At 40.4% G+C, this 13238-nt stretch overlaps 1 protein-coding gene across 13 annotated transcripts in view; it reads right to left on the reverse strand.

The window, feature by feature from the left end:
* KMT2C (lysine methyltransferase 2C) overlaps positions 1 to 13238 on the reverse strand; it is a 257991-nt gene that overhangs the window by 65430 nt on the left and 179323 nt on the right. For all 13 annotated transcript variants that reach the window (XR_006334856.1, XM_043871872.1, XM_043871871.1 and 10 more), the window contains 7 exons: positions 10942 to 11043; positions 10545 to 10649; positions 7473 to 7654; positions 7054 to 7218; positions 5992 to 6101; positions 5424 to 5489; positions 4250 to 4462 (listed from right to left, as the gene is read on the reverse strand). Coding sequence is in view for 12 of the 13 variants with exons in the window: in XM_043871872.1 (XP_043727807.1) it covers positions 4250 to 4462; positions 5424 to 5489; positions 5992 to 6101; positions 7054 to 7218; positions 7473 to 7654; positions 10545 to 10649; positions 10942 to 11043 (943 nt within the window). In the remaining variant the exon portion in view is untranslated. The remainder of the gene's footprint in view (positions 1 to 4249; positions 4463 to 5423; positions 5490 to 5991; positions 6102 to 7053; positions 7219 to 7472; positions 7655 to 10544; positions 10650 to 10941; positions 11044 to 13238) is intronic.

A 13238-nucleotide genomic window follows, 5' to 3' on the forward strand; every position in this document is an offset into this window, starting at 1 on the left:
ACTAAAATCTAACTTCACTCTCCTGAAACCCTACACAAAGTAAAGTAACTTGTATTAAAAAACAAACCTACAAAGAGAGAGAAGACAGGAAAGAAGAAAAGCCGTAATTTTGGAAGGAGAAAGCTGAAAGATGAATGACAACTGAGCTAAACGCAAATTCTCATTTAAACGTGGAAGGAACCAAAAAACAAATCCAGCTTATATCACAATCTTCAAAAGGGTGAGGAACTGGCAGAACCAGGCACCTTTGGAAATGGGTGGGAGGAAGCTAAAACAGAGAACTTTATTTTTATCAACTACAGAAGCCGTAAGCCCTACGACTGTCCCAGCTCCACACACTGGGAGGCTGCCAAGCACATCCACAGGGCTTGGGACTCTCGGACACTCTTCAGCTGCACACTGGGGCAAGGTTCTAAAAGCAGGATTCAGCAACTCCGACAGGTTAAACGCTGGCACTCTCACCTGGGGGTCTTTCCCCACCAACTCCCAGAAGGTCAAAAGCTAAACCTCCCCTCCCCAAGAGGAGACAGGAGATCCTTCTGGGAAACTGGACCAGTCCCAGGGAAATGCCTGAAGGGACGGGCACTGGGGGATTCTCCAAACAGGAAGCACAGGACACAAAAGCTCAGCCAACACACATCACCCACAGACCTGAAGCTTTTCATCAAGGTTTTAACCCCTCATTCTGCTTTTAAAAAACTGTTTATCCAATCACCACATTTAGCCTTCACTTTTAATCATGCATGGACAACCAAGAATTATCTATCACACGAAAGACAGAGACCTGAGGCCACAAAAAGCAACTGGGAATTGAAAGACTATGTAGGAGAAAGGAAACAGAGAAAAACCACTTTACCGTAAGAGAAAACACAGGTAAAGCAAGAACAGGATGCTATGAAAGGAGCATTCAAAGGAAGACAGCCTTGGAAATTAATGCATGACATTTAAGAGCAAAAGAAAAATGAAAACCAATAAAGGGATAGAAAATAAGAAAATTCACTTTAGAGTAAAATGCGAAGCCCTGAGCTGGAAAGAAGGAGAGAAAAGAGAGGGAGCATGGGCTGAGTGGGTTTCACATGTGAACAGAAGGGTCCAGAAAAAGAAGGAGGCACCAAAGGGAAGAAGAATCAGTGGTTTCCAGAACATTTCCTAACGTTGAGGGGTGTGAGATGAGGGACCACTCAGTGTCTGATGAAAGAAAGGAAAACATACAAAAGAGAATGAAACAGACATATCTTCATGAAATTTCAGAACACTGCAGACAAGCAATTTCCTAAAATCCAAAAAGAATCCAGAGACAACACGGATCATACCAAGTTCCCTAAATACTAGAAACTAAAAGACGCTGGATCAATGACTTCAAAATGCTTAAGGGAAACTGAATTCCAACCTGGAAACGGTCAGGTGGGTGGGTACATTTTCAGAAATACATAACCTCTCAAATTTGCCTTCCATGCACTCTCAAGAAACTCAGGAAGTCTCTCAAGAAGACACTTCAACCAAAGGAGAAAGAGAAATATATGAAATCTCAAGACCCTCAGAGTAGATGAGGAAAAGGCAAAAAAAAAAAACCAATCCTAAAACAAAAAAAACCCTAAAGGTCTCTCAAAATGGGACTGAGTTACAGCCATACAAAGGAATATGAAAAATGAAGAATAGTATAAAGGCAAGGAAAAGAACAGTAAGACAAAAGGAACAAAAAAACATATACTCCGGGAGCCTGTATGTGAATTAAAACATCTCTGCAAGGACACACAGAATGGCTGTGGCTGGAGAAGTGAAATGGCCAGACACGGAAAAGAGGAACACCCTTATTCTTGTTTTTAAAAACATGTGAATATACTACTTGTCCAAAAACAAAGTTTAAAGAGTTGAGGGAACGAGCATTAACAAATCGCAAACCCACCCACCCAGCCGCTTTCTCTTGTCTCCTTGGCTCCTCTGAACCTACCCCACACCCTCCCTGCCACAGACTGGGTGCATCCTAACACCCCCACCGTGTTGTGAGGGGGCCACCCCGGGGCAGCAACCAAGAGGGAAGCATTGTGTTCCCACTCTTGAGACACAGACTCTTTAGACTGGGGCGGTGGGGGGTGACGCGGACGGGACGGTCTGTATTAACAGGGTATTCTGATTCCAGTAGGTGAATTAGAAAGAAGCCTGCTTTTACTGGCCAAGGAGTTTGTTTCTGATATGCTAAGGTAATTGCTTATGACTTATTTCCCTCAAGAAACACTCATCAGGAGAGTTAAAAATTAACCCCACAAAGATGGGTATTGCTGCCGTATTTCAGGAGCATTACAAGTTCATGTGGACTTTGTTTTACGTGTATGATATGATGCGCGGTATTACTTCTAAGGGGACGTCTCTGCTGGCAGCCTCAATCTGGAAACTGTACAGGTGCAGAAATAGCCACTATTTCTCACAGTGTTGTTTCCCAGAACAGCAGTCATTGGGAAAGCCATATGGTCTTTTTATTGATGTTTTGTTTTTAAGAGGCTTCAAAAGGGACATCCCGGGCACAGGTCTTCGGGGGGATCTTACACAGAAGCAACAGAGCGCTTTTCTCCCAACCACACAGACCCAAACCCACACTACTGCATAAGAAATGTCAGGATAAACAGGCGCACACACAGACCCACTCTAAGTCACAAGGATCTCTCATCTGACAACCGCAACAGCCTCCTGCCTGAACTACTTGCCACAGCTCTTGTGCTTAAAACTCTGTTTACACTGCAGCAGAGCGCTCTTTTAAAAATCTAACTAAGATCACGCCTCCCTTCTCATCAGAAGCCTCCGACAACGCTCCCCTTCCATTTACAGTGAATCCTTAGGCAACACCTGCGCGGTCCTGGGGGACCTACCGTGTCACCGCCCCCCCCCCGCCCCGCTCTCCTCACTGCCTTCTGCCCGTATGCTCACCCCGCTGGCCGCGCAGCAAGCGCCCCGCCCAGGGTCTCTGCACCGGCATTCACGCCGTCTCCTCTCAGGTAAGAGCGCGTCAGGTCATCTGAGCCCTCACCCCACCGTCTGCATTCCCAAGTCCTCTCAACAGCACTTGCCAAACACATTTTTTATCACCTTATGCTGTCATATATTTTTAATGATCCTTTTTTTCTAATATTAAAATGAAAGTTCCATGAGCAGAGAAGTTTATCTGCTTTGTTCACTGACAGGACTTCCAACATGTGGCACACAGCAGGCATTCACTAAATACCGGTAAATGATGAGATGTGATGGAACAAAAGTAATTATTTTTTAATCACCTGAAAAGAAACAACCACTTTAAAGATAAACAAGCCAATGGTGAGTTTCTTCAGAGATAAGCAAAAACAAACCTCATATTGAATTTAATGGGCTTCCCTGATGGTTCAGCTGGTAAAGAATCTGCCTGCAATGTGGGAGACCTGGGTTTGATCCCTGGGTTGGGAAGATCCCCTGGAGAAGGAAAAGGCTACCCACTCCAGTATTCTGATCTGGAGAATTCCACAGACTATACAGTCATGGGGTTGCAAAGAGTCGGACACGAATGACTTTCACTCACTCAAAGTTACTTTTTCATCACAAGAATTCAGCTAAAAATATATATATATATTCTAACCATGAAAATGTTTACAAAAGATGTTTTATGATAAACATCTGTGAATGTACACTTACACTTGAAAAAATGATGGTTTTTCCTTTCTAGAATGCATGGATGGGATTCTACTTGAACTTAGCCATGGAATCTAAGCTCACAGCCATCTGAGGAGGCTTTCACTGCCATCTAGCAAATTCTGAATTGTCAGATTTGTGATCTTCAAACATACAAGGCTCCTAGAAATTTCTGTAAGTTTATTATAAAAGGATACATGAAAGGAAAAGAACCCCAAAAGGTAAGATGCAAGAAGACCACTCTCTTAGGACAGGGTCACACCACGGGTTATCCTCTAAGTCAACAGGATTCTGTTACTCTTTAGAGGATAAGTCATGTCCAACTCTCCGCAAACCCACAGACTGTATCCTGCCAGGCTCCTGTGTCCAAGGGATTTCCCAAGCAAGAATACTGGAGTGAGTATCCATTTCCTCCTCCAGGGAATCTTTTGGACCCAGGGTTCGAACCCGCATCTTCTGCATTAGCAGACAGATTCTTTACCACTGAGCCACCTGGGAAGCCCCCAGCAGGATTTACCCTTGGGTAAATCACATCCTTTAAAAGCTCTTTTAGCTTTTTGCAAATGTATTCCATGGAAAACATGTTAAGTATTACCTCGACTGTCGTCCATTTCGCCGTCCCTGGAATGCTCTGACTGGATGTCTGGAGGGGTCTGAAGGACAGCCACACTATTCTGATTTATGATCTTCAACTTCAACTTTGGTTTTGACCGTTTTCTTCTTGGAACAGTAACTGTGAGGCTCTGTAACTGAGTCATCCCTGATTCCGTCAAACACACCCCATCCTGGGTGTAGGTCTTGGGTGGATCTAAAATTTCAATATACCAAGGAAACAAATTAAAATTCTCCTTTTAGTTTTGATTGATAAGTTGATCACTCTCCAATAAGGCCCATGTCAAGGCAATGTGACTTCTATAAACAAATTACCTATGAAATGAACAGATAATTAGCAGTATTCAATTAAAAGTAATAGTTGGCCAAACTTCCTTGAATTATAGACAGACATCTTGTCAATTTTTTAAAAAAATGGTCTTCCTGGCATTTCTATCTTCATGTATCAATATAGGAATTTAAAAAGCAAGCACTGAAGCTAAAAAGCAGTGCTTCAGCCACTCAAGTAAGAGTTTTCTCCTAGAGTAGCATTTCAGCATAGAAGGTGAGGATGAATTTACACACGAGAAATAAGAATACTCCAAAAGCCCATTTGGAAATCAAAGTATCAGTATAATCACTTACAAGGAGAGGTAGTAAATAACCAAAAATCCTGGAAAATTGGAAGTGTACAAAGTTTCTGCTCATTAGAACAATTTCTGTGCTATCCAAAAGTTTTTGTATCAAATGATATCAAATAGAACTATGCAAAAGAATGACAGTTTAAGAGTATCCTGTTAATCACTATTCTAGGCTGATGTATTACAGAAAATAGAATAAATTCTGAAGAGATTCCTGTTTGCTAACTAAATTTCATTGTTTTAATTGATAACTAAACACAATAATGTATCAATGAAATCAAAACAAGTATGTAGATAGCAGTTATTTCAAAAGTGGTTATTTTCACTGATCATTTGCTGAGATTTGTAGGAACACTGTCACACTAAAGCTGGAAAAGACAGGCATTTTGTATATTATTAGAGAAATGATTATCAACATTAGGGACTTTACACTGAACATGATTAAGGCAGGAGTCAGGTAACAAGTCAATTACATAAAAATCAAGCATTTCTTTGTTTTTTGTAAAGAACAGTCAAGGAAAGCATTTCAGGTTTTACCTAGTTCTTTCACTTTTGTGACAATTTGTGCTACAAGTGAAGATTCACAGCAGTCTGAGGAAGGCACTGAAATTAAAAAAAAAAAACCTCATAATTTTTTCAAAAAAGTTAAAATGTATTTAAGGATTTACATATGGCTAAAGTTTCTACTGCTGCACCCATTTTAGTGAAATAAATGGTAGAATTCAACAGGGAGAAACGGCAGAGGAAATACACACTATGTAGAAGAAAAACTGATAAGAACCGATGTTAAAAAAAAAGGATCGATATACTGGATTTCTACATATGCCTAATAATTACAAAATTATGAGTCTTGAAAGCTACGCTTACGTCTTAGAGCTAAAATATATTCTTAATTTACTTCATGTAAGTAGATTGCTTTAATACATTAAGTTGAGGCAGTAAGAGTTAATTTAAAAGAAAAAATAACTTATTTTTCATAAAACTCTTTCCAAATAACAGCGTCACAGAAAGAAGCAAGGAGCAGCGCTGAGCCCACTCGCTGGTCCAGGACGAGCACAGGTGAGCTGCACGATTGCGCACACTCGCCACTCAGACTGCCTCTTACCGTTTGATGTAGGCATATAGGGTCTGCACAGGCTACAATCGAAGCCAATGTCTGCTACGTTCTCCACTTCCTCTTCAGTACTGAAGTTCTGACAAACTGCATGCATCCACCTAAAGAGACCATATTCGTATTTTTGAAAAAAGAATACACTGAGGATGGTTTCCTTTTAAAAACTGCAACAGTAGCTAACAGCCTGCAACCATGAAACCCCTAAGTCTCACATGCTCCTTCCATCCAGCCCACGTCTCTCTCCTAACCATCCCTGCTGGCCCACAAAACCCGTCAGAGCTGAGAAGAAAAAAGGAATGGGAACAGATATCAGGAAAGAAGCAGAAGCACTTCATTTGAGGAGGATCGGACAATCACTTTGTAATCTATCACAGACAGCCAGGACACTGGCTCAAAGTGAAAATGTCAGTCGCTCAGTCATGTCTGACTCTCTGCAACCCCATGGACTGTAGTCCGCCAGGCTCCTCTGTCCATGGAATTCTCCGGGTAAGCGTACTGGAGTGGGTGGCCATGCCCTTCTCCAGTCCGCCCCAAGCACTGAACCTGGGTCTCCTGCATTGCAGGCAGATTCTGTACTGTCTGCGCCACAAAGGAAGCTGGTCAGGGCAAGCAAAAAGGAACGGACAAGACTGTGCATGGTGGAGCATGCGCGTGCTCCAGGGGACGCGTCTACTGTGAGGGGGACAGAGCTCACAGCAGTGAATGTTCAGTGGGAAACGAAAGATGTCATTCTGCCTTACAACAAAGAATTGGGAGGCAGAGTCCTGAGACTCCTTCGCTACTGATGAGATGATATGCTGACCAACACTATGTGAACGGTGCTAACGTAGCACAGTAACAGGCCGCTGCAATCAGCCCTCAGGAAACGCCAAGCGAAACACGCTAAGCCTGGAATTGAGAATATGAAAAAGTTTCTAGCCAAATGAAAAAATCTGGTAAGGAAAAGATCTTCTTAAATTTAAGACAGAAGAAAATTTCTTCTCCAATTTTCTTTTCCTATATTTAAGGGAGAGAAGCTTGCAAAAAAAGAGGGGCAGTAAGAGAGGACAGCACCTGTCACACTGTCTACACTGCAGAATCAGGTCCTCCTCTCTGTAGTTCCGGCAGCAGACGGGGCAGGCGGACAAGCTCGCACAGGGGGCACACTGGGTGTAGTTGTTCTGCCACTCGCATCTCGGACCTGCAGACGTAGCTCCACAGTGTCTGCACCACACACACCTGTAACCCAACACACACAGGTCTCAGCCCTATTTAATCGAGTTAACGGCGTGGCTGAAACTCACAGAGCTACACACGAACAGAATAGGGGGAGGTAGTCAATGCAGACTGGAAATACTTTCTTATTAGTGATACCTATCATTGTTAACACATATCACACAATTAAGCAGAAGTGGTTAATCTGTGAAAACTATAACGATGTGGCTCAGCTCTTAACTTAAACATCTAAGGAGGAAACCAAAGTCCCGGGGTACCATTTGCACTTCCAGCCTCCTTTGGGAACGGTCTGCAGCGGAGGGTCGAGGCAGTAGGTGTGGTAGCTGATGTCACAGTCGTCGCACAGCAGGAGCCGTCCTGGGTCCGTCGCCTTCCCACAGGCCTCACACACGGTGCACTCAAGGCACCGCCAGCCCTTGCTCAGAACCACTTTAGTGATCTGCAAAGGAAACCACCAAGCCGTGTCATTCACACATTAACCTGCGCCTCACACAAACAGGATCAAGTACACCCTACAAACTGATCCGGTGCTCACAAGCCCAGGAGCAGGAGAGGGGCGAGCAGCTAACGCTCACTGGCCCAGTGCCGGCCTGGCCACATTCATGTACTTTTAGGAGTCTGCCTAGTGGACACAGTAAGTGACATATTTTCACACCTTAGTTTATATAACCACCATGTGCTCTGGATTTTATGGATTTTAAAGAAATCAAGTAAATTATCCTATAATTATTATTATTTATTTGATGGTGACAGGATCTTAAGTTGTGGCATGTGAACTTTCAGTTGCATGTGAAACTTAAGTTTCCTGACCAGGAATCCAAGCTGGGTCCCCTGTACTGGGAGTATGGAGTTTTAGCCACTGGACCACCAGGGAAGTCCCCCCGTGATTTTTAACATAGGACTTGAAAATGTATTGATACGGTTTCAATCTATGACATTTCATGAATTCATGATTCTGAAAGTTGTGTATACCATGTAAGGACTTGTATATTAAAATCAACATTAAAAATGAAAACTCTTAAGGTATAACATGAATTCCCAAGGTGATTTCATGGTTTTGGAGGATTTTAGGCTATGAACCTAGGACTTTTAAGTTCACATTCACTCCTCTCTTTATTCTTCTTTCCTTCAAGGGTCTAACTTAGTAGAAAAGTTTGAGAACCTCAATTCCTCAAAGCAGCCACATATGTAATATTACGAATCTGGAACCAACTAAAAAATCTAATAAGATTAGAGTCTATGTGTAAAAAGGACAACAAAGAATCTGTGTAATAATAGTATAGCAAGTGATCAAAATATATAATAAAAATTCAGACCATGAGGACGCTACATGGGAGGAAAAGAAAAGTTAAATAAATGAACAACTATCAAAATAGCACCAAACTTTCTAACTTCAGATCCTAAAATAAACTAATAGTGTTCAATTCTACAGGAAAATACTTTACAATCCTTAACCTAGATAAACCAGCAATTAAGTGTTAAACTGACATACAAAGTCTTTTAGACACACACAGTCTTTTAGACATACAAAGACTCAAACTTCAGCTCCTGAGTACTCTCTCTAATGAAGTTAGCGATGTGAGGGAAGAAAAAGGAAGACATGGGATCCTGAGGGCAATGAACCCGACAGAAAACATTAGCCCAGAGATACTAAGGATGAGAACTGAGCAACAGACCCAGAAGTTTCCAGCCCAGCTCAGAACAGAGAATAGCAGAGTATAGAAGAGGTGGGCCTTTCCCAGAAAAACAGGCACTTGCTGAAATGATGTGCTATCATGCTTCTACAGTAGGTAAAAACAAACAACAAAAACTAATGGAAAATCATCAATCATTATTTTCTTCTTGCTATAAAAAACTCCACGAAAAACAAACTAAACTCATAATATACTATTCAGGTCTTCAGTGAACATTTATGGAGTCATAACCAACACTAAATTAAAAGACATTTGCTACTGGGAAGAAAAGCTATGACAATCCTAGACAGCATATTAAAAAGCAAAGACATCACATTGCCGACAAAGGTGCATATAATTAAAGGCATGGTTTTTCCAGTAGTCACGTACGGATGTGAGAGTTGGACAATAAAGAAGGCTGAGAGCCAAAGAATTGATGCTTTCAAACTGTGGTGCTGGAGAAGATTCTTGAGAGTCCCTTCAACAGCAAAGAGATAAAAAACCAGTCAATCCTAAAGGAAATCAACCCTGAATATTCACTGGAAAGACTGAAGCTGAAGCTCCAATACTTCAGTGGCCTGATGCAAAGAGCCAACTCACTGGAAAAGACCCTGATGCTAGGAAAGAATGAAGGCAAAAGGAGAAAGGGACAGCAGAGAACGAGACAGTTAGATAGCATCACCAACTCAATGGACATGAGTTTGAGCAAACTCTGGTAGGTAGTGAGGATTGGGAAGCCTGGTGAGCTGCAGTTCATGAGGTCACAAAGAGTTGGACACGACATAGTGACTGAACAACAAAGAGTTCTCAAAGTTTGAGACAAGCCACCGCAGAGTGAAGGCTCTGTGGACTCACCTTAAAGCTTAAAAAGAAGTTTCAAAAGGTTCAAACAACTGCCTGCACAACAACAACAACTCAATCCTTTTTTTAAAGGAACAAAATCCAGACTGTCAACAATATGCTAACACACTGCACAATGTCCACGTGCAATCAAAAATTACTAGATATTAAAAAAGGCTGGAAAACATATCCTAATGAGGAGAAAAAATAGTTAATATAATGTGACATGTGTGATAGAAGCAGCAGACAATTATAAACTTTTCAAGAACTTGTGAGGGTGTGAAGTGGACGGTGGAAGCTGGAGAGTAGGTTGGTGAACCAAAACATGTGCTTCAAATTTGATGAAAAATATCAATCCATGTGCTCCGAATTTGATGAAAACTATCAACCCACTGATCCAGGTAACAGAAAATGTCCTTTTGCATATGAATGAGGGTTTGGTGGAAGTAGAGAGTGAGCAGGGTGAAATAAAGAGTTTTTACTACATACTCTAGTTCTCAACTTTTATGATCAATAGACAGAATGAATCAACTTCATGCCTTACCAAAAAATAGTATAAAGTATCTTTTAAAATTAAATGTATGCATTTGTTGTTATACATTTTCAAGGCAAAGCAGGATAATTACCACAAATTATGATCATTGATCTATAGGAGTTTGAGGTAACACTTTAAAGGCAATATTTAAAGTATATACTTAAATACTGTCACATATGTATAATAATACTAACAAACAATAATTGATTAATTATAAGAACTGAGAGGTAGCATGATACTACTCAGATCAAATCTTAATATTTATATTTAAGTGTATTTACCTTAATACTGACACAGTATGGATGGTAACACTGACCACACTGAGAACAGGCAAGTAATCTTCCCTCTGCTCCTTGGCCAAAACTGCCACAAACTACACACATATCCTGAAATTAAGAACACAGTAACATATTTTAAATCCGAGACCAAACTAAGAATATGCTAACATGCTAATTTTACAATTTGTATAAATCACCTTCTTCGTTGATATAGCTCTAGAGCTAAATAATCAGTTGGCCAAAAAATCTGTTAGGGGTTTCCCGTAAGATGCTGTGGAAAAACCTAACAAACCTTTTGGCCGATCCAGTATCAGATGACACCAATGTTAGTGTGAATGAGATGAAGCAGAAATGCACAAGGAGGAATGTAAAAGTGGAGGACAAATAATTTAGTTCAAACCTGATGCAAAGTGAACTTGTCACTACTAGAAAACAACACAACTGTATTGTGCATAGAGTTTTCTTCTTCATCCTTATTTGATGAAATATCTGCAGCAGACACCTATAAAAAGCAAAATAAACAAAATATGAAGTCATACTTCTCACCTGTATTATACTTGGTTGAAAAGCTTAAGAAGATTCATATTTAAAATGTAACTTTTTTGCCAGAGATCACACTAACAATTCTAAATTAGGTTATTATTGCCAAGATACTTTTATAAACATGTAAAGTATGGCATTTTTTATTCACTTAATTGTTTCTTTATAGAGTTACAAGTCTCACAGATCAGGAAGTAATAAGAAAACAAATCTGTTTTTAAGAAGACTTGATTAACCAGAAATTCTAGTCAAGAAACAAAGGGTGTATTATTATTGTGTACACATACATGAACACACACATATGTATCATTCTATTCAGTGACTCTTAAAGCCTGCAATGGGTGCACTCCACACTGAGATGTATAAAGATATAAATACAAAATACACATCAGATTTTAAAGACTTAGTAACAAACAAAAAATAATGTAGATATAGCTCATAAATAATGTTGCACGTTTTATAAATTACATGTTGATATGATGCTATTTTGGACATACTAAATCAAAAGGTATATATTAAAATTAAATTTCACTGTTCCTTTTTTTCTTTTTGATGTAGCTACTAGAAAGGTTTTTTGTTTTAGTGGGTAGAGCAAATTCCCTGCTGCTGCTGCTGCTAAGTCGCTTCAGTCATGTCCAACTCTGTGCGACCCCATAGACGGCAGCCCACCAGGCTCCCCCGTCCCTGGGATTCTCCAGGCAAGAGCACTGAAGTGGGTTGCCATTTCCTTCTCCAATGCATGAAAGTGAAAAGTGAAAGTGAAGTCGCTCAGTCGCGTCCGACTCTTAGTGACCCCATGGACTGCAGCCTACCAGGCTCCTCCATCCATGGGATTTTCCAGGCAAGAGTACTGGAGTGGGGTGCCATTGCCTTCTCCAGGAAATTCCCTAGAAAGTTCTAAATTGCATATATAGGTCACACAGGGCTTCCCTGGTGGCTCAGCTGGGTAAAGAATCTGCCTGCAATGCAAGAGACCCGGGTTCAATCCCTGGGTCAAGGAGATTCCCTGGAAAAGGGAATGGTTACCCACTCCAGTATACTTGACTGGAGAATCCCATGGACAGAGGAGCTGGTGGGCTACAGTCCATAAGGTTACAAAGAGTTGGACATGACTGAGAGACTAATATCTTAGTACCTTATGGGTCACATATTTCTTTTTGGGCAGCAATGCTTCAGAATATAATAATTTTGAGTAACTTGTCAAAATTTCAGTATTAGCCAAAGGATTATCAACCACAGTCATTAAGTTATGGACTTAGTTAAATTTGACCAAATCAACTAAGTACACGCTGGCTTGTTAATTATTTCCAGAGTGCTTATCATGAAAAAAAGCTCTGAATTGGATGTTAAAAAAGAGGATAAGAAAACCAATGCCAAAATTATATATCCTCTTTGCTTTAAAAGCTTACAATCTAGTGTGGAAGAATTGAGCTGAAACACAAAATAAAAACAGAATTATTGTTCTTGACAAGTGACTGACAAAAGAGTAACAGAAGGAATATATACTCAATATACGTGAGTTTAAACGCAGTTTTAATGGACATTTCTACTGTTTCACAATGTCAACAATAAAAACAATTTACAGTCACAAAGGCCTAAAGATAACAAGGAAAAAGTGTAAACAACCCAATTAGTCAGCACGAGGGAATGACTAAAACTACAAAAAATCCAAACATATGAAGAATTACGCAGTATTTTAAAAAATAGCAAGGTAGAAATCTGTATGGATTTCCATCAAGAAAGTCATCACACTACACTGCTGAGTTGAAAAATAAGCTGCAGAGAAATATGTGAGCTACAGCACCATGGTATTAAACACATGCAAAACGATTGTGTGTCTGCCTATGGACACGTATCACAGGTTCAAGCTTAAGAACTTGCTGGTTCTGCCGGTCAAAGGTGGTTCAGTGCTGGCACTCTCACATGGATCAGCCTAAAATGTACATGCCCAAAGCAGGTGAAAGTGAGAGAATTAGGACTCGGGAGGTAGCAGCAATAGAAACACTCTGGTCTATTCATAATGTTTAAAATTTTTAAATTGAAGAAAGATAGCTATATGTTATATTTGTATCCCCAAATTAACTTTCAATCAAACAAGCTGGTTCATAAAAGTAGAATCATTTCATCAGTGATAAATTAAGTGCCTAAGAATAACCA

Source organism: Cervus elaphus, chromosome 18 (genome assembly GCF_910594005.1).
Source record: "Cervus elaphus chromosome 18, mCerEla1.1, whole genome shotgun sequence".
Taxonomy (NCBI): domain Eukaryota; kingdom Metazoa; phylum Chordata; class Mammalia; order Artiodactyla; family Cervidae; genus Cervus; species Cervus elaphus.